General features: G+C 42.4%; 1 protein-coding gene across 2 annotated transcripts in view; it reads left to right on the top strand.

Annotated features, from left to right (window-relative positions):
• NFKB1 (nuclear factor kappa B subunit 1) overlaps positions 1–22,521 on the top strand; it is a 316,199-nt gene that overhangs the window by 65,656 nt on the left and 228,022 nt on the right. For both annotated transcript variants that reach the window (XM_078676072.1, XM_078676073.1), the window contains exon 2: positions 16,723–16,774. In XM_078676072.1, the coding sequence (XP_078532198.1) occupies positions 16,730–16,774 (45 nt within the window). In that variant the 5' untranslated portion in view covers positions 16,723–16,729. The remainder of the gene's footprint in view (positions 1–16,722; positions 16,775–22,521) is intronic.

Here is a 22,521-nt window from a genome sequence, read left to right as displayed (position 1 = left end):
ACAGCTATGACACTGCCACTTGAAGTGGTCCACCGCAAATGACCACTTTAAGAAATATAAACAATATAAACCAAGGAGTGTCCAAATAAACAAATCAATTTTAGCACTAATTCTGCTTTTCAAATGAGACCAACATTTTTTTCGAGCAGGCTTGCTTGATGATTGCTTTCCAAAGTCTTGTTTATTTTCAATCACTTCAAAACATCCACTTGTATTGAAGAATAGATTTTCCGTCATTCATAAATATTTTTCAAGGACAACAATTATTTTTCCACTGCTACAGCCTACGCGTTTCGTCCCCCCAAGGACATCATCAGGGCTGTAAAGAATATAAAAAGAACAAACATAACTCATATGCTCTAATATACAAACAAACAAGTACATACTACTACTGCCTATATGCCATTCTAATGTCATCATCTCATAATTAATGTTCAAGACACACCTGACTATATGCCATTCTATAAGAATTCAATAGTACATATAGAAGAAAGACCAAGAACCTTGCCATGGTGGTTATAGAAATGATATAAAAAAATGACAATGTCATTAAGTTTTGCATCTTTTACCCTTTTAAATGTACCTGGCTTTTGATAAGTACATTTATGTCCTCACCTTTAGAACAATGTGATGATCCTTCCAACTCGAATTTTCACCCATGGATCATCTCATCCACAACAAATCCTTATGTGTCCCCAATTCACTATTTCAAATTACACCTATAATTAGGAAAATTCTATGTTGTATTTCCAAATGCTTATATATCTACAAAAAGCCCTTCCCTCTTATAGAACTAATCTGGCCACTAATCATACTATATATAATAGCTCCATGTGCTAGTGCCTCTATTCATCTCAGTTACAGGAACAGGTCAATGGTGGCTGTAAAACACATACCTCAAATAGACCTATTTAAGCCTCTATTAAAAGAAACTGTTGAAAAAAGATGAAGTATCACGCTCCCATCCTTCATCCTATCTTTAAATTCCATATTGTCTCACAAAATAATTACCCACTATTCGTGCTTACCTATAAAAACCTGGTATGTTACTTCATTTCATTCCAAAATATTCCATCGAACGTCAACTTCCCAATGTATACCTATAGCGAAAGTGTACAAAATTCTGCTATCACCCTCAATTCTGATCACTGTTTTTTCCCCATAAATTAAGAAATCACATTATCCTTACCTCTACTAATGTATTGCACCAAGCTACTCGTCCCTTGCTGATTCACCACCAAACCATTCAAAGTAACCTTCTTATTTATTTCAACCCAAATGTCCTAAAAAAAACAAAATAATACAAATTGATTCAAACCACCAAAGTCCCCTGTTCTAAAACCATAGTCCGCCTTATATGCATATCCCATTTACCTTCATTAGCCGTGTCTGCTCTCCATGTCCTGTTCTTGTGGCGACCGGTACGATAAATCCATCGTCAAACCTACGCCATGCAAGCACTCTCTTCATTTCCTCGATCAACCAATCATACTGGCGCTCAATTTCCCGCGAAAAGAACTTAACTGAATACAAGTTCCCAACAAGGTCCGCCGTGTATTCTATGTGTTATAAGCCAATCCCAATCGGCTGTGACTAACCGGAAATACTTCTCACGAGTTGCCTCTACCTCAGTTCTCTACCAGGTCCGCTATCCCCTATTCCACAATGTCTAAAAAAATATATGAAAAAATAGAAAATATGTGTGACTAACTAAACTATGTGCTAGGAAAACTCTGGCATATAAACCCACATTCATTGGTCTATCCAGGAGCATATCCCTTGATTTTTTGTTTTCCCTTTGTCAAGGGTCAAGGACCACTGCGCCTAAATATAGTGAAGTTCAGGGTGCCAGCCAGCCAAACAAAAAGATTCCAAAGCAAAAACGAGCAACCATACCACTATTGATGACAGGCTAGTATTATTCTGCTTGAAATATAGTCTCTCTCAAAATGTGCTTCATTTTTTTATTATTTTCAATTATTTCTTTATAAACATGCTCCTGTTATGAGTGAGTGTGACGGAACAAAAAGAGTCCAAACAGAAATACATCCCGAATATAGTTGCCCTGCTTGGCATGCGCAATGTGACTGTCCTGTGACGAGAAACTTAAATTATGTGAAGGAAAATAGATGTGAGCCTGAGCACCCTTAGTGCTAAATGACTGTAAGGTGAAGCCTTTAAACACAAGAACTTGCCAGATATCTTCCAGAACATGCAAAATGCCAGAGCTTGGAGTTGCAAAACCTAAAGGATGGGTTTCTTGTTTGAGAGTAGGAACTCTCGGCAAAGCAGAGTGCCAGCCAATCCTTTAACCTTGCTCTGTGGACCCCTACTGAATCATTACTGGAAACTGAGTCGTTATTGGAAACAAATACACAAATAATGAAATATTTAATTCACACACATAGAAAAATAAAATAAAACTATATATATAAAAATATATGTATATAGATAGACGGACAGACAGACAGACAATTACATACTGAAAATAGCCAGTAGGTATTTATAGTTAGGACTAACTTTTCCCATAGACAAGTTTTTTGTTTTGCTAATAACTTTGTTGCCATTTGATGTAATTTCAAAACTAGTACGCCTGTTAGTCCAGCTGCTGTCTCGAAAGTTTCAGGGAGATTCATTAAGCGGGGTCCGCGAAAATGTAATTTTTTAAACACAACTACAACCCGCACCGCTGAACCGATTTACACCAAATGTGTCAGACAGCTAGATCTTAGTCCAGAAAGAGTGCTTTTTGTAATTTGGTGCAAATCCATTCAGTAGTTTTAGAGTTATTAAAGGGCAAATAAATGTGTATATCGAGAGACGTGGATCCACTCCCGGGGATCCTCAAATCTAGAGCCAAAAGAAAGGCTCTGATTGGCAGGCTGCAACCTACCAGGAAAGTTGTGGTTGCCTTTTTTATTTCTTGTCTGGGTCCCTGGGAGAAAACATAAATAAAAACACACATTAGGGATCAGGATAGAGGTATCCTCACCCGTAGGATTGTTTGACCAATCCGTGGATCCACTGTGGCACTCCGCGTGACCTCCAATGTAAATACGTGATGGATCCACAGATCCAAAACCCAATTGAACAAAAAAATACACCCACTCACACACCAAACCCCCACCACACACAGCCAAAGGCCGTACGTACGCAGTTTGCGGTCAGGTGTATCTGGAGCAGCCAAGCCCTGCAGCCAACACCTGACACACACCTCCAAAAGCAGCGAGGGCCGGTGGTTGTATTATCATACAGTAATTATATATTACTTCATATTTAAAAAAAGATAGAAATTTACTCAGAAAACCAAAAGTTATAGGGACATCAAAGTCAGGTTTACCTTTTACCCACACAAAACCATAAAAATTGAGAAGTTATATTTATACTAATAGTTATGCTTATCTGAAGAAACTAACTTGTGCCGTTGAGTACATTTAGGCTATGAGTTATCATTTATTAACATAAGTATACTTGGGATCCTCCAATCCCTTTACAAATGCACGTCTCTACTTTCTTTATAATCGACGACTTGTGATGCACCCAGTCGCTGGTTATAAAGAAAAGATGTCAGCACTCAACTGAATAAGTTATTGCTGGCTAGTTCTGATATCATAAGAAACAACAAGGAAGCTCCAAGTTGTGCAGAACTGCACTGCAAGGCTTTTGCTTGGGATTCCTAAAACTCAATCGGCTAAACTGGCCCTGAAGACCCTACACTGGTTGCCAGTTTTGGAAAGAGTAAAATTGAAATCTCTGTTCATAGCCCGTAAGACCCAATGGGGAAAGGGCCCAGTAATCCATAGCTCCCTCATTACCTTCTACCGCCCCAGGAAATGCCTTCGCCAGGCTAATCTTAACCTCACAGTCATTCCCAAAATAAAGAGGGCAAGAAGTGGAGAAAGATCTTTTTCTTACAATGTAGCTAGACTCTGGAACACCCTGCCCTCACACCTTTGCTCGGAATCCCGCTATCTCCCCTTTCGAAAACTTCTTAAAACATGGTTATTTCAACACTCTGTCTTATAATTTCCCAGTCTCCCTTTTGTTCGGCCGCTAGCGCTGGGATGCCTTAGGGTAGCTATGTCCTCAATAAATGCTGAATAACAAGGCCTGCTGCAAGAGCCAGCAGCCAAAGTGAAAGACTGGTCAGGTCACTGAGAAGCTTTTTCACAGCAACAAAAATAAGCGTTGCTTTTCTTTCTGCTGCTCTATTTTTCTAGCTTACAATGACACGCAGAAAGAACATGTTTATCTTGTGTACTCATTTGATAGTTATGGAAAAGTTAGAATATTTCTACATGTTCTTACACATTTCGAGCTACTGCAGCTGTATTTTTCCGAAAGCTGACTCCTATTGAACTGTTTCTAATATAATTTTGCAACAAATATGTGACAGGTTCTTGATGTGTTTAATTTTGTCTTAGAGGTTCTGTTTGTATTCTTCATGTTTGCAAGCATGCTCACTCTTTCATATTAAAGAGCTACACACCAAGGTTTTAAGTGGTTTGTGGGACAGCTGATGGTGTGACCCTGTATTGTATTGGATAAAGTACCCCACTGCGCATGATAAGGATATTGCAAGTCACCTCGGAGTCCCATAACCTTATAAAGGAACTCTGCCTTCAGTTAGGGAACTCCTCGGTGACTTGCAGTTTACTTATACCGTATGGTAGGGGGTTCTTCTATATATATATATATATATACTGTGAAAAAACTGAAAGGTGAAATGCATCAGTGTTTGAGCAAATCTTGCCATTACATTTATTGAAGCTGCCTTGGGTGGAGAATTCTTTGACTTTTGAAGAATTGGCGATTGGAATATGTATATATATCTATATCTATATATATATATATCTATATCGCTGGTAATGTCACCCCATTTGATTTGTATCCAGTCCCGCTATGCTGAACATTGGGGCATTATGGGACATGCAGTTCCACCACATGGGGCTGCATTTGGATATGGACTACATTGAGGGGGCGGAGCATAGAGGACAAAACAACAGAGTGGAAGGACTGTATTCACCACGCAGCGCTAGGAGCAGTTGGGGAGGGGCGCTGAGGAAGGCCAATGTCGCCGAAATGCATCCGCCTGAGCCAGCTGCTTAATAAAGTGCTCCTGATTGTCTCCCTTGGGTCACGGCCTTTTTCTTTGGAGGAAGTCATGTTTCAGACATTCATGCGCGTACGCCAGTGCGCATTCACGTGTACCCCCGCTGCATCAAGTTGGTCTGGACTATCTGGCAAGCTCGACTGAGCATCTGTTCTTGTATTGCGTTGGCAATAAGCTCCAGAACCCACCACGAAGCTTGGAGAAGACAGCGGCAGGGGATATTGCATCCTCTATTCGGGTAACCAGGTTCCTGTGTTCACCCCCGCTAAGGATTCTAAGCAGAAGGGTAGCAGCGGTAAAGAAGGGAGACTCTAGGGGGCATGGAGTTGTGGCATCTGGCTTACCTCCCATCGGATTCTTTCAGCTGTGCCTCCCACGGACACTCTCGCTGGTAATGTCACCCCATTTGATTTGTATCCAGTCCCGCTATGCTGAACATTGGGGCATTATGGGACATGCAGTTCCACCACATGGGGCTGCATTTGGATATGGACTACATTGAGGGGGCGGAGCATAGAGGACAAAACAACAGAGTGGAAGGACTGTATTCACCACGCAGCGCTAGGAGCAGTTGGGGAGGGGCGCTGAGGAAGGCCAATGTCGCCGAAATGCATCCGCCTGAGCCAGCTGCTTAATAAAGTGCTCCTGATTGTCTCCCTTGGGTCACGGCCTTTTTCTTTGGAGGAAGTCATGTTTCAGACATTCATGCGCGTACGCCAGTGCGCATTCACGTGTACCCCCGCTGCATCAAGTTGGTCTGGACTATCTGGCAAGCTCGACTGAGCATCTGTTCTTGTATTGCGTTGGCAATAAGCTCCAGAACCCACCACGAAGCTTGGAGAAGACAGCGGCAGGGGATATTGCATCCTCTATTCGGGTAACCAGGTTCCTGTGTTCACCCCCGCTAAGGATTCTAAGCAGAAGGGTAGCAGCGGTAAAGAAGGGAGACTCGAGGGGGCATGGAGTTGTGGCATCTGGCTTACCTCCCATCGGATTCTTTCAGCTGTGCCTCCCACGGACACTCTCGCTGGTAATGTCACCCCATTTGATTTGTATCCAGTCCCGCTATGCTGAACATTGGGGCATTATGGGACATGCAGTTCCACCACATGGGGCTGCATTTGGATATGGACTACATTGAGGGGGCGGAGCATAGAGGACAAAACAACAGAGTGGAAGGACTGTATTCACCACGCAGCGCTAGGAGCAGTTGGGGAGGGGCGCTGAGGAAGGCCAATGTCGCCGAAATGCATCCGCCTGAGCCAGCTGCTTAATAAAGTGCTCCTGATTGTCTCCCTTGGGTCACGGCCTTTTTCTTTGGAGGAAGTCATGTTTCAGACATTCATGCGCGTACGCCAGTGCGCATTCACGTGTACCCCCGCTGCATCAAGTTGGTCTGGACTATCTGGCAAGCTCGACTGAGCATCTGTTCTTGTATTGCGTTGGCAATAAGCTCCAGAACCCACCACGAAGCTTGGAGAAGACAGCGGCAGGGGATATTGCATCCTCTATTCGGGTAACCAGGTTCCTGTGTTCACCCCCGCTAAGGATTCTAAGCAGAAGGGTAGCAGCGGTAAAGAAGGGAGACTCGAGGGGGCATGGAGTTGTGGCATCTGGCTTACCTCCCATCGGATTCTTTCAGCTGTGCCTCCCACGGACACTCTCGCTGGTAATGTCACCCCATTTGATTTGTATCCAGTCCCGCTATGCTGAACATTGGGGCATTATGGGACATGCAGTTCCACCACATGGGGCTGCATTTGGATATGGACTACATTGAGGGGGCGGAGCATAGAGGACAAAACAACAGAGTGGAAGGACTGTATTCACCACGCAGCGCTAGGAGCAGTTGGGGAGGGGCGCTGAGGAAGGCCAATGTCGCCGAAATGCATCCGCCTGAGCCAGCTGCTTAATAAAGTGCTCCTGATTGTCTCCCTTGGGTCACGGCCTTTTTCTTTGGAGGAAGTCCTGTTTCAGACATTCATGCGCGTACGCCAGTGCGCATTCACGTGTACCCCCGCTGCATCAAGTTGGTCTGGACTATCTGGCAAGCTCGACTGAGCATCTGTTCTTGTATTGCGTTGGCAATAAGCTCCAGAACCCACCACGAAGCTTGGAGAAGACAGCGGCAGGGGATATTGCATCCTCTATTCGGGTAACCAGGTTCCTGTGTTCACCCCCGCTAAGGATTCTAAGCAGAAGGGTAGCAGCGGTAAAGAAGGGAGACTCGAGGGGGCATGGAGTTGTGGCATCTGGCTTACCTCCCATCGGATTCTTTCAGCTGTGCCTCCCACGGACACTCTCGCTGGTAATGTCACCCCATTTGATTTGTATCCAGTCCCGCTATGCTGAACATTGGGGCATTATGGGACATGCAGTTCCACCACATGGGGCTGCATTTGGATATGGACTACATTGAGGGGGCGGAGCATAGAGGACAAAACAACAGAGTGGAAGGACTGTATTCACCACGCAGCGCTAGGAGCAGTTGGGGAGGGGCGCTGAGGAAGGCCAATGTCGCCGAAATGCATCCGCCTGAGCCAGCTGCTTAATAAAGTGCTCCTGATTGTCTCCCTTGGGTCACGGCCTTTTTCTTTGGAGGAAGTCATGTTTCAGACATTCATGCGCGTACGCCAGTGCGCATTCACGTGTACCCCCGCTGCATCAAGTTGGTCTGGACTATCTGGCAAGCTCGACTGAGCATCTGTTCTTGTATTGCGTTGGCAATAAGCTCCAGAACCCACCACGAAGCTTGGAGAAGACAGCGGCAGGGGATATTGCATCCTCTATTCGGGTAACCAGGTTCCTGTGTTCACCCCCGCTAAGGATTCTAAGCAGAAGGGTAGCAGCGGTAAAGAAGGGAGACTCGAGGGGGCATGGAGTTGTGGCATCTGGCTTACCTCCCATCGGATTCTTTCAGCTGTGCCTCCCACGGACACTCTCGCTGGTAATGTCACCCCATTTGATTTGTATCCAGTCCCGCTATGCTGAACATTGGGGCATTATGGGACATGCAGTTCCACCACATGGGGCTGCATTTGGATATGGACTACATTGAGGGGGCGGAGCATAGAGGACAAAACAACAGAGTGGAAGGACTGTATTCACCACGCAGCGCTAGGAGCAGTTGGGGAGGGGCGCTGAGGAAGGCCAATGTCGCCGAAATGCATCCGCCTGAGCCAGCTGCTTAATAAAGTGCTCCTGATTGTCTCCCTTGGGTCACGGCCTTTTTCTTTGGAGGAAGTCATGTTTCAGACATTCATGCGCGTACGCCAGTGCGCATTCACGTGTACCCCCGCTGCATCAAGTTGGTCTGGACTATCTGGCAAGCTCGACTGAGCATCTGTTCTTGTATTGCGTTGGCAATAAGCTCCAGAACCCACCACGAAGCTTGGAGAAGACAGCGGCAGGGGATATTGCATCCTCTATTCGGGTAACCAGGTTCCTGTGTTCACCCCCGCTAAGGATTCTAAGCAGAAGGGTAGCAGCGGTAAAGAAGGGAGACTCGAGGGGGCATGGAGTTGTGGCATCTGGCTTACCTCCCATCGGATTCTTTCAGCTGTGCCTCCCACGGACACTCTCGCTGGTAATGTCACCCCATTTGATTTGTATCCAGTCCCGCTATGCTGAACATTGGGGCATTATGGGACATGCAGTTCCACCACATGGGGCTGCATTTGGATATGGACTACATTGAGGGGGCGGAGCATAGAGGACAAAACAACAGAGTGGAAGGACTGTATTCACCACGCAGCGCTAGGAGCAGTTGGGGAGGGGCGCTGAGGAAGGCCAATGTCGCCGAAATGCATCCGCCTGAGCCAGCTGCTTAATAAAGTGCTCCTGATTGTCTCCCTTGGGTCACGGCCTTTTTCTTTGGAGGAAGTCATGTTTCATATATATATATATATATATATATATATATATATATAGATATATATATATATTTATTTATTCAAAACCTGCCCCTCCCAAGAAAACAGGACTGACACAGCACGGATTCCCTTCGCAGCTATATATTTAAATGAGATGGGTTCCAGGTAACGCGTTTCGGCCGCAAGACCAGCCTTTTTCACACAACGGGCGCCATTTCAAATTCACTTAAATGCACTCTACAGCAGTGCACGAGACGAATAGACATAAAAGACTGATACCAGTGTAGCTTCCCTTCGTATATCGGTATACATTTTCAATGTTACATTAAAATTATTTGTATACATGTATAATCAAACATGATTTGTCATTGTTACATAAAAATAAAACATTGTGCAAGTGCATTTGTAACCAGTGACTCACTAGTGAGTAATCCAAGAAATTAGGACCTCCGGGAAAATACCATTGACCAGTGTCGGATCCTCTTGTCTGAACCCCTGCACATGCAAAATAACTGGGTAAAGCTGGTAAATATAAAAGAGGCATTTTAAAGGCACCGGAAAATCATTTTGAAAACGGGGCCTAGTTTCTTTTAATTGCACTGAGATGGTAGTCCTGTACTAGCATAGTCTCATGGCGCCCGATCCTCTTTAAAAAACACTGGCAGAGGGAGGAGAAAAGTATTAAATTATGGAGCGTTGCCTCCCGCATTCCACAAATTTCACAGAGTTAATTCTCACGACGCAGATAATCACTTAACTCTTTCAATGCTTGCAAATTCCACTTTAAGAATCTGCTTCCCAATTCATTAAATTTGTTCGTGCTCCTGAGGTAAAAATCTCCTCTCGTGTGCTGAACACTTGACTTATTGTGTGCACACACCTGTTCACGGACTGAAAGGTGCTGTATGTTACTCTCCTTACGATTCGCCACTGCATACTCCTCCCTGCTTTGCAATCTTCTAACCCATCGTCCTTTAGAAGCTGTAATTATCTTGAGGGGTGTGTGTGTGTGTGTTTGTGTGTGGATGTGTATATCCTTGTACCAGGTGTCTTAGGAGCCGCCTCGAATTTAAGGAGGAGCAGTATTGCGGGACTATGTCGAATGACAATGTTCGGGACCGGGAAATGTTGGCAGCAACTACGTTTTCCGATGATGCCCCCCTCCCTGCAGACATCCGGGGGAGGGTTATTACTGACACTAACAGTGGCAGCACATCAAAAATCAAGAACCTGTTCAAAACGTTAGAAAAAAAGTCCCGCCAAGAACAAGCTAAGTGGTGGGAGTCGAAATCCCTGCAGCGTTATTTAGAGGTAAACCGCATACCGCGTGGATTGCGGATCTTAACGGCGCCTACCTACGATGAGCCAAATCCTAACCTTATGAAAGAGTGGGCTGAGATCAATCTTGATGCGTCACGGCGTCAGGTGCAGGTCTTGGTCAAATACGCCGATATTGACAGAGCGGTATTGCTGGGTGAAATAGCCGCAATACATGATGAGATCAATGCATTAGGTGAGGACGAGGAACGAGATAAATTACTTAAGGCTATGAATGAACGCCTTAGAAAAGAAGAAGTAAAAATCGTGGACAGGAAGGCCTACAAATTTCAGCGAGACCGCAACGATTATGAGATGGGCCAGATCTTCACTTTTGCGCGCAAGTATGATGATGCGCGAAAGGGCACAGCTAAACCCCTACCCAAAACAAAAAATCGCAAATTTCAGATGGGCAATGAATCCTCACTAACGACACTTAGTTCAGACCCTGAAACCGAATCTGACTCAGAACGTCACAGATTGGAACAGGCAGCTGGTACCTCCAAACCCACACCAGGCCAGGAAATTGATTTTTTGTGCCAAGAAAGACTAAAAACCCTGAGATCTCACTCACGGGTCGGGAGAGGAGAAAATACCTCAACTACCAGAGGCGCCAGAGGCGGTGGGCGTCAAAGAGGAGGTTATCAAAGGAAATGGAAAAAAGGTGGAAGGGGTCAGGGATCTGTAGCCCCTCAGCAGTAAACAACACCATGAACAAAACCATTGTTAATCTGACTTCGTTAGTTCTTTCCAGCAAGGAGGAAGAAATTTTGCAATTAGGATTAACTTATGCTGCACCATGTGACTTTGATTACCCAGCGACCAGATGCGACGTTTATAAAGCTGTGAGAAAGCTTAAACTCCGCAAATTTTTTGCTTTAAAAGAAAAACCGAAAAATACCCGGACCCAGGCATCTGAACAGCAAAGTGAGACAACAAATGCTTCACAAGGCACCAGAATCATAACGGAACTGTGGTTAACAGAAGGTGCGGGATATGATCATACCAGTATAGGGACAGAAAATTCAGAGAAATTTGACGAACAAGGAAATAGATCTTCATCCAGCACAGAGTTCAGACCCGCATCAACGTTTTGCCCAATATTGCCTAGAGACAATTTAGACATTTTCCATGAAAATGTGGTAGCTGACCTTAAGGAACTGCAAACACGCACTGGGAAAACTAAAAAAAGAAAAATCGACAGCAGGTTGCAACAATATATTGCACTTACCACCAAACTAACAAAGGAAAAAGATCTTATTGTTAGAAATAGTGACAAAGGAGGCAACGTTGTTTTAATGACCAAAGCCGAATATGATAAGGAAGCATATGCCCAACTGAATGATCGTACATGTTATGAGCGCATACAGATAAATTCAGTAACAACCATGAAATTGGATTACCATCGCAAACTATCTAGGTGGAAGTCATCAAAATTGTTATCTGAATCTGAATATAAATATCTAAAAATTGACAATCCTGTGACACCAGTGTTGTATTTTATCCCTAAGATACATAAGGACCCTGTCCATCCACCTGGCAGGCCCATTATTTCCGGCAGGGGTGGTCTATTGGAGCATACTTCCGTATTCATTGATCATTTTCTGCAGGGTTACGTACAACAGTTGGGGTCTTATGTTCAGGACACTGGTGACTTTTTGCTTAAAATCAAGGATGTAGAATGGGTCACAGGCGATTGGCTAATCGCCTTAGATGTATCCTCCCTCTATACTAGCATCACGCATGAGGATGGCATCAGAGCTGTTGACCATTACCTCTCTAGAAGAGGACCTGAACTATCTGATCACAATACAATGTTGCTTGACATGTTGAGATTCTGTTTGAATAACAATGTATTTCTTTTCAATCACCAACTGTACCGCCAGTTACAGGGCGTGGCAATGGGGGCCAGTTTCTCCCCAAGCTTCGCGTGTCTCCACATGGGAGCTTGGGAGGAACTGGTCCTTGGCCACGAATATCGCCACAATATCCGCAACAATTTGGTTGCGTGGTTTCGTTATATTGACGACCTCTTGGTAATATGGCGAGGCAGCAAGGAAGGGGCACTTAAATTTATAGAGGAAATTAACAACAATGAGCTCAACCTTAAATTTACGGCCACTCTAAGCCAGGAAAGTGTTACTTTTCTGGACACTGAACTCTATATCAGAGAAGGCCATCTGGAGTCTAGGCTCTTTCGCAAAGCAACTGCTGGCAACAGCATACTGCACGCAGCGAGTGCACACCCTTCACACTTGATATCTAGTATCCCTTATGGGGAGATGCTGCGATTGAAACGTATCTGTAGTAACCCCATGGATCTAAAAATTGCTCAGGACCAGTGCATAACGCGCTTTTTGGAACGTGGTTATTCGAACCAGGCGTTACAAAAAGCAAAAGATAAGTCCATGATACCGTCTCGGGATGATCTTCTCACCCGAGTTAGTAGCAGACAGACTGTGAATTCATCAACACATGCACCAGGGGTAAAAAACTGTTTCCGTGTAATTACTGGATATAACAGACAACATCAACAGATACGTAAAATTCTCAACAAACACTGGCCTTTGGTCACGCATGATACCATCATTGGCAAAGATCTCCCCAATCAGGTTTCCCTTACCTTCAGCAGGGCACCCTCCCTACGAGACCATTTGGTAGTCACTAACCCAGAACCCTTTGCGAAATCGACTTGGTGCCAAGAGAACAAGGGCTTTTACAAGTGCAGGATCTGTAAGGCCTGCATCCATGGTCAGAACACCAGAACCTACAAGGATGGCTTCACTGATAAGGTACACAACATATCTCAGGTATTAACATGCAAGACCGAGTATGCTGTGTATATTTTGGAGTGCCCTTGCTTACTTAGGTATGTTGGCAGCACGAAGAATGCTGTCCACTTACGTGTTCTCCAGCACCTTCGGGCCATCATTCATGGTGACAACACCTACCCGGTGGCCCGGCATTTTAGGGAATGCCATCAAAGTAACAACAGTGGTCTTAAATATTGGGTAATTGACTCCATCCCCAATAACAGAAGAGGGGGAGACAGAGATTCTAAATTGAGAAGGTTGGAGACCAAATACATTCTGCTGCTTAACACCAAGTCTCCATTCGGCCTTAATGTCACGGAGGATCTGTATACGTGTTTACCCTAACGTTATGAGTGGTCATCCGGCTGGGGATCACTACCTGAAAAGCAAACTTCTAACTTAAGGGTTTAAGAATTCATTTGAACATTGATAAGGTCTGTTCATTATGAGATGTGCTGTTTTCTGTTAGTATATGTTAGTTTGTTTTGATCACACGTTTGTTTTCTAAAAAAATATATGGACTGTGTTAGGTTCTTGAACCAAGTCAGCCCAATACCACTAATCACAATGTACTTTCACTTTTGGTATACAACTAGGACACTATAAAACTTGCTTGCAATTTCGTGTTGAGGGTAGGCATGGTATCATGGGATCATAGGAGGCAGAACCCTTTAATACTCTCCTTTTTTTTCCCCCGAACATATTTTGACACAATGAGGTTGTATTGCTAAGCAATTTGTTACTCAAATTTTCCTCCCTAGTTATTTGGTTATTGGTATCATGCTCGTGTACTTGTCGGATTTCAGAATATAGCAAGAAGCTATAGTTTTGCACATTCTGCGGTATTTGCACAATTAAACTGCTTATTTGCAAATTTTTTGCGTAATTTGCACGGAAGATTGGGTACACTAATATGACCCTCTCGTTGTTATATGCATTTGCACTTTATTGTAAATATTGCTATGTTGTGACTAATCCGAAATTGATCCATGAGTATGAATGAACTAATCATTTGGTGATGAGGCATCAGGTTGATTTCTTTGATTTCACCGATTTTATTGAGTACATAAAATAATTCCTAAAAACAGATAGTATTTAACTTTAAAATCAAGATCTATACAGGAGTGAACCTCTTGAATTAGCGATTAAGGTTTATATTGTGATTATATGTAAGCATGTTATCTGATCCTAACTGAAGATACTATGACATGTGAACCCTCGTTCAAGTATTACACGTTTACAAATTGGTATTTTACCAGCATCTATTAATGAAATGTTAAATGTAATGACCAACGCGAGTTTTACCTGATAGTATCTCTTCTATGTCCTTGTTACACACATTTTTTTAACACGTGACATCATTTCAATTTCACTGGCACTTTAAAAGGTTGCACCCGCACAATAAACATTGTCATGTGAACAAGGCTCGTGGAGCCGAAACGTCTTTGACATACCTGCACTGCAATGCAATAAACTGTAGGAAAAACTTCTGTGGTCCGTGTCCGTGAGCTCTTTGTGTGCCCTGGCTGGTTATCCCGGAGCGGGGCGAGACTGCGGAGTGCTGAATATATATATATATATATATATATATATATATATATATATATATATATATATATATATATATATATATATATATATATATATATATATATATATATATATATACACACACACACAAGTGATAATAATCTGCTAATATTATTTATTTAATGTTCTAAACAGTCAGGACCTTTAGGGTTGGTGTTGTGAAGCCCTAGGGTTCCATGGACCACAGATTAAGAACAGCTGTGCTAGAGAATCCAGTGATCCATAACACAATTGATGCAAAGAATTTAGTATCAATAGCAAAATAAACTCTGCAACTTTGAGTAAGTAACTAAAATGTCCCCTTTATGAAGAACAATGAAATGTCTTTTTCCAGACGAGCAGCAAACAACAGGAAGTAACAGGAGCCTGTATGCAGATTAATGGAGTATAAGTCGTTCTCTTTCTGGACTTGAAAGTAAAGAAAGAGCAAGCATTTGCTCCTGTTTCCTTTCAGGTTTGAAAGATTTAAAGGCCATTTACCGCTTATGCAATAAGTCAAAAATGAATACATTAATAGAGCCTCTGTCAGGGGCGGCTCCTCCTTAATGGCGGATGAGCATCGCTCCACTGGTAAGAGTCCATCACAGAAAAATAAAATTATATTAAAACAATAATAACAACATTGCCAAATGGATGCATGATAATAAACTGAAACTTAACGGAGGAAAGACCGAACTGCTTCTGTTTGGTAAACACACCGCTCTATGGGGCCCCCAACATTGGCACCCCAAATGGGTACAACACCCTCTCCATCCAAAACCGCCCGCAATCTTGGTATCATTTTTGACGACCAAATGTCTATGAAACAACAAGCGGTTAGAGTTGCAGCCACCTGTTTTACCATCCTCAAGTGGCTCAGGAAAATCATGTGGATGATCCCCCAGGATACACAAAAAACCGTAGTCCAAGCCCTAATTACATCTAGATTGGACTACGGCAACATCTTGTACCTGGGAGCCTGCAAAGAAGTCACTAGGAAACTCCAAACAGTACAAAATGAAGCGGTTAGGCTGCTTTGCAAACTGCCAAAAAAATCTTCCACCTCCTCTGGTCTACGCAGTCTTCATTGGCTTCGAATCGAATGCCGCACAAAGTTTAAAGCCATGTGTTTCATGCACAGAATTAAGGCAGGTAAAGCACCTTCCTACCTGAGCACCCTTGTTCATCAATACTGCCCCCCAAGAACCCTTCGCACCTCAGGCCAACATAAGTTTCAGGTACCCAGGATAACCTGAGCAAGAATGGGTGGACGGTCCTTTTCATACCTTGCCCCTTCTCTTTGGAATTCTCTCCCCATACAACTCCGCACAGATAAATGCTACCTCCAATTCCGTAGGAACCTAAAAACATGGTTGTTTAACCAATAACCCCTTACAGGCCCCTATGTTCCCCAACTGTACTGTCGCTCAAGATGTCTTAGCGCCGGGAAACCTCCGGGTAGCTGCGCGCTCTATAAAAATAAATATAATAATAATATAATAATAATAATAATAATATAATTTTCTTTTTCTGTGAGGGGCGCTGGCCTACGGTGCATGTGTGCGGAGCGGGGCTGGGCCATGACAGGCAGGAGTGATGGGCACTTAGTGGTGTTCATGTAAGTTTGGCCCACCGTCTGGCACATTTCTAGGTCTCCAACCCAGCTGTGTTCACAGCCAGGTTGGAGAACAGCAGCAGGCTCCGAGGCAGTGTCTAAGCGGCAGACCAGGACACTCAGACCAATCCTGACACTGCTCTCATAGCATGTGGGCAGCATCTGGATTGGCTGGGCAGCCTGTGCCTTCCCGGTGACTGCCGGGTGTGAAGCACTGAGACTGCTGTTGGCGTTGGAGCAGCGGTGGTATGTTTTTTTTGTTGTATATTTTATTGTTACCCTAAATCCTCCCTTTCCTCCCCCTTTCATCCCTTCCACTTTTGTTGTGCGGCGGCCGCCACTGCCTCTTATCTTGCAATATAATCTGTATGCAAGCTGATGTAATCTTGTATTTATGTGTTTTTTTTACATTTTTTATTGCAGTGGCAAAATGGCTGGAGGGGGAGGCTACATGGATATGCCGCATCCACACAATGTAAGTATTGTTCATTTTCTTTAAGAATCCTCTTAGGCAGTTTTGTTGCATGATTTATTCTACGTTGAGGTATATAGTTATGCATAGTCAAATACTCTCAATTGATGTTTGTTTAATTTTTCTCTAAGTCCTACTATGTTCCTGCTTTTTGTAGGCAACAAGGAAATTTTACGAAAAATATCCTTGATTCATTCATGAAAGTGTTAGTATTTCATCAGCTATCCAGTTGGGTATTACATGCCATGTTCACTGTTTATCACTTTATCAGCAGCAGCTTTACGTGATAGATAAAGTGACTAGATAAAAAATTAAATGCTACCAAAAACTGCAATGCACACAATTTCTTGCAGCTCTATAATTCTGCAGTGGATCAAAGGGCCATATGCACTTTATGTACTTCTCTGCAAGTAGCTACACGTTAACGTTCTCTTTTTAGGTGACCAGAAAAGTACTGACACCAGCTTGCAGGGCCCACGAATCTCAAATGTAACATCTTTGAATGTAACACTCATGCGTAGAATCATGGCGCAATACTGCAAAATAGTCACCTGCACAGTTTTTAATTTTGGACATCTCTGTCTCCACCCCCTTCTTACACTTCACTTCCCATTGTTTAGCCCTCTCCTCCTTAAATGATAAATGAGGAGCGTGAATGATGGTTTCCAATAATGAATACCTTAATTTGTACTCCTTAGCCAACTACTGGTGAGGAAGAGTTATTATTACTGAAATGAATGTTGTACAATTCTGTCTTTAATACAGCAAGCATTGATAAAGCCAGTAGGTCTGACCTTGGCACACCTGCAGCGTTTTGCAAGCATATACAATAGAAATTAAAAGAAGTAAAGCAACAGTGTCACAGTGTAAAGGTGGTGAGCATATGCTTTCAAAATAAGAAGCAAAAAAATAAATCTCTGTATAATATTGTTAATTCCTTATCATTGCTTAACATTCCAAAATGGTATTTAGGAGCCTCTTGAAAAGAACAACAGTGATGCACTATACACAATTTAATTACAAGATGGCATCTGGTAAAAACAGCACTGTTTGGCCATCTAAGAATGGCATTTTGCATACTGTGTTGTTGTACCAGGGTGAAAGGCATGTTGTGTTTAAACATGGTAGCTATATTGGAATGAATATTAAAGTATGAACAACACCATTCAAAGATGACTTGCCAAAACAGTGGTCCCATTGATGCAGCACACTGCGACTGACAGTGTGGTGATCACGCTGCCTGGTAGCACTGTGTGGGGAGCTGCCAGGCCTGCCAAGAAAAAAGCACTGAAAAAGAGAAAAAAAAACTTTTTAACGAAAGCAAAGATTTCAAAAGATAGCTGCCCTAAGCAGAAGCTGCACGTTTAAGGCGCAGTTTAAGCAGCAGTATGGCAAGAGACTAGGCACTGTATTGGGAACTCCCGGACACTCCCCAATAGAAATTCAATGACAAAGCCAGTAGACCGTGGCATATGAGGACACAGATATATTGGCTTTGCCTATACTTGCTTTCTTCAGCCTACTGAATAGCCAGAATCTTTCCAAGATGACCTTCCATGCATGCGCATGCCTGGGGAAGTACAGACCACCATCTTGGAATTAATTTTGGTCAATGTATAGAAAAACAATTGCAAGATGGCCATTGTGCATGACCACACATGCTCACGCACAAATGGCCATCTTGCACTGATTTTTTTATAGGTTGACGAAAAATATTTTAAAATGGTTACATATGCGTCTGCATACACAGCCACACATGGAAGGCCATTTTGGATTGATTTTTGTTAAATTATAACAAAAGCCAGCGGAAGGTGCCTGCGGGTGCGTGCACATTAGTGGTAATGAATGAACAAAAGGATTTTTTTAATTATACTTTATTCTTAAATTAACCTTTTTGTATGTGTGTTTTTGTTGGGGACTGTGCTAATATTTAAAATGTGTCTTATGTAGCAGTGTGTATTATTATAACTCAAATTGTATATGCAAACCCCATTGTAAGGAAATTAAAAACAGACCTTATAAAATGTGCTCTTCTCTTACAGTATTATGATACTATAGAGTAGTTTTAACAAAATATTTATAAAAAAAGAAGATAAAGTACAAGGTGGAATAGTGAATGTATTAATGACAGTTTTTTTTGCTTTTACCATGTTTATTTTCATACACTGGGGATGATTTATTGATGGATGCTTGCATCTAATATGGGGCTGTAAGGGTGACCTTGTCAGGTGTGCTGATTAATGCTCTGAGTGCAGCACTGTCATTGTGAAAGCATTTTTTTTTTTTTTTTACCAGTGTTGTGCTGCACATCTATTTAGCTTTTTTCATTTGTTTAGGGATGGTAAATATCTTGCAAATGAATTCAGCACTGCATATTACAGGAAATAATTCACCGTTGGGCGTCTTTTCTCTGAACTGTGAGCTTTGAAACAACTGTCACATATTCAATAAGAAGGCTTATCTGTGTCATGTAATATATGTAAAGCATGTGAGCAAATAGTCAGAAGCTCGCAGTGTGTTGCAATGTATGGCTGCTGAAGTAATAAGGAAATAAAGTTTTGAAGTGGAAGAGCGGTGATGAGAGTATGAAAAGTGATGCACTTCAATGGTGTGATAAAAGAGAAATAAAAAAGTAGTCCTCTCACGTTACTAGTTGAACGGTACAACTCATTCTGTCTTTAAGAAAGATACAATGCTCCAGGGGTGGAATAAACACAAGAATAGAGAGGTAGCCATGTAATAGGGAGCAGGCCACAGAGCCAGACAGAAAGCTATCCAGTCAGGAGCAAGAGAGAACTCAAACGCCACTTAGTGTGTATTGTATTTTTATCAATAGGTCTTCAACAGCCGACAGCTCAAGCTGTCTGTAGGGGAAACTTAAAATGCATTGACAAAGACAACAGTATTTTAAAAGAGAAAAAAAGAAAAGGAGGCAATTTATAACTTTAAAACGTGGCCCACCAACCCTGGCACTGAAATGTGCTTCTTTTGTGGTGGATGTGAACCTGTGATTAGGGAAATGCAACCAATCAAAGTGCAATGCAAACAGTGGCTGAAATGGGCTGATCCGTTGGTGCTGATGGAAGGAAAATGTAAATGAAACTTTAAAAGAAAAATGGCAGAAGAGGGCTTACCCACAGCCGTTGTGTACAGGAAGCTTGCAAGGCATTTATGCCTGCTCCATGCCCGACCTAAAAATGAAATGTTACAGTGACCCATTTATGAAAACGTTCGGTTGTATTGCATTTTGCAGCTTAATTAGGCATGCTTAAGTTGCTCAGGTAAGTAAGTGTTCATAAAGGAGAATATTATTAAGCATGGTGGGTTTGGTGGTTAAAAGAGTGATAAACATTAGATTATTTTCTTTTTATCTGAGATTGGGATCAGGTTGTGAGTGAGTTATTGTAGTGATTGTTTTCAATAAGTGTTGGTTACAGGTACTTGGGAGAATTGGAGCATCAACACGTCTTGAGTTTCCTGATTATTTCTATGGAGTTAAGGTTTTAGGTGTAACAAGGGTCATTGGATTGGGGTTTGACAATCTTTATGAGGTGATGTAGGGCTAACTTGGAGGTGACTGAGAGTGGATTTGAAGGGGTTGTTTTCATGATGATAAAAAAGGCTTCTTGAGGTGGAAGCATAGTGGATGTCAATAACATTTATCGTTTCACAGTGTTGCGCTTTCAGTGGAGAGTGCCCCAGTTGTCTGGACATTGCCCATGCCTGTCTAATGCACTATCGCTAACAATGTTTGTCACCTCCTATAATGATGTCTTGTTGTATTTCAGCAAGTGCCTTTGCTATTGCATTCATCATGTACCTTTACTGCCCTGTATTGCAAGAGTATATTATTCCTTATCTGAATGAGGGTGGCAATGGACGGCCATCGTTACTTGCCCAGTGCTGTATTATTTTCTCCTGTGTTCTTTACTTTGAAATTTAGCAACCACTCATGAATTGTTAGAGCAAGAGGCATTATATTGTCTGTGGAACCATTTGGATTTCAATCTTGTCCAATCTTCTTTATTAAGTAGGTATCTTAAAGCAAACATAGCTCATCCTCTAAAGACATCAGGTTAAGAATCACTAGATGTTTAGTCGAGCAATTAGGACCTCTTACGTTGAGACTAATATTTTGACCATGCTTTTTTAAGGGGTGTGGAGTTGCACGTTTTGGTTTTGCTCTGTGGCTGGGTGTGTCCCCGTTTGATTTCCTAATTATGATGTTGGTGACCACACATTACTTCCACAACCCCCCCATTTTAAACCAACTAATAAGTCTTTTAGCAAAGTAATTAGCCAACAGTCTTAAGTCTCCTACAACTCTAACAAATCCTGTGAGTATTTGAACTCAAACTGTCCTTTTTAAGATGGTAGTAAAGTGTGTTTGGTATGTGGATTTCTTACCAATTACCGGTCAGTAATGTAAATTACTAGCTCATGTTGCACGAGAAGCGTCCTATGACCCGGTAGTGGCTGTCTTCTCTGCTTTCTGAGAGTTGGTGCAGTTTCTCATGCATATGTGACATTTGTTCCTGGAATTGGGCTATGGCTTCACTATTCTCCTTCGTTATAGTTGCCGACAAGGGTCTCCCACCATTTAGTTTCTCTGATCACAGTTTTCCATCTGTTCCTCAGTCATTTTGGACCACTGAAGCTTTCTTCACTGATTTGACTTGATATAGTCTCTCTTGCCATGTAAATATTAGCCTGAAAGAGTGTCCCTATCTGTACTCGGCTTGCTTTAATTGAAATCTCAGTTATTTTATTGAAGGCTCTGCATTTCTTTAAGATTGCCGCTAATAAGTTTAGGTTTAGCTTTATGTTGTAGCCTTCGAATTATATTTATATATATAGTTGCCTCTATGATCCCTTCTGTAATTTGAAACCAGAGCACTCTCATAATGATATCTAGACCTTTTTTGGAACCTGTTTAAGGGCTGAGGACTCTGTGTTCTGTCAAGTTCTATTGTTTCTGAACCATCAATTCGGAGGCAAGATTCAAACAGTTTTGCAACATATTTCTCGAGATCCATGTTCTCATCTGCAATGGTGCTCCCCTGATCCCTATATTGTTTAACCATAATCAGTCTCTAACTCTTCTAGTTTAGCCTTGAGGACAATGTTTTGGTCCTGTATATACAGCAGTTCTTTCACAAATTCATATTCTTCTGATCAGTTGTCATTTGACTTTTATAAATTGATGACCCTTAATTCTATAACTCTCTTTTGTTGTCCGATATAGTGCATCTCTGATTTCAGCTTGTTCCTAAATTAGTTGAAGGCTTTTGAAACGTTCTTCCAAAAATGGTTTTGTTATTAGCACTTTGGCTCCTTCGGAATGCAATGTTGGAGAATTATCTCTTTTGGAATTGGGATGCAAAGTCCCCTATTCTTTTCATTCTCTCGTAATTGCGGTTTAGCTAGACGTTCTTTGATGAATCCTTCTTTTATTCCCTTCGTTAGCCATGATCGTAGTTCACTTGTATTGCCTTTATGCCTCAGTGTGAGTGTTGAGTCTGTTTGAATTTATGTTTGTATAAGCTTTGATTTCCCTTTGTTTTGGGAGTCAATCGAAGGGCTGTATTTCCAACAGTTGCTATGCTTAAGTATACGCTGTATGTACTCTACCCACAGATAAGTTTTCTGATATTCTCTGTTTGGTAGTACTGCTTGTTGAGTTCAAGTGTACATTAGCTGTGTGCAAAGCTCACTTGCCTTGAGCTCCTTAATCCTTCATCTCCCGGGTG

The sequence above is a fragment of the Lissotriton helveticus genome, chromosome 2_1 (genome assembly GCF_964261635.1).
Source record: "Lissotriton helveticus chromosome 2_1, aLisHel1.1, whole genome shotgun sequence".
NCBI lineage: Eukaryota > Metazoa > Chordata > Amphibia > Caudata > Salamandridae > Lissotriton > Lissotriton helveticus.
This window is presented reverse-complemented; position numbering and strand designations above follow the sequence as displayed.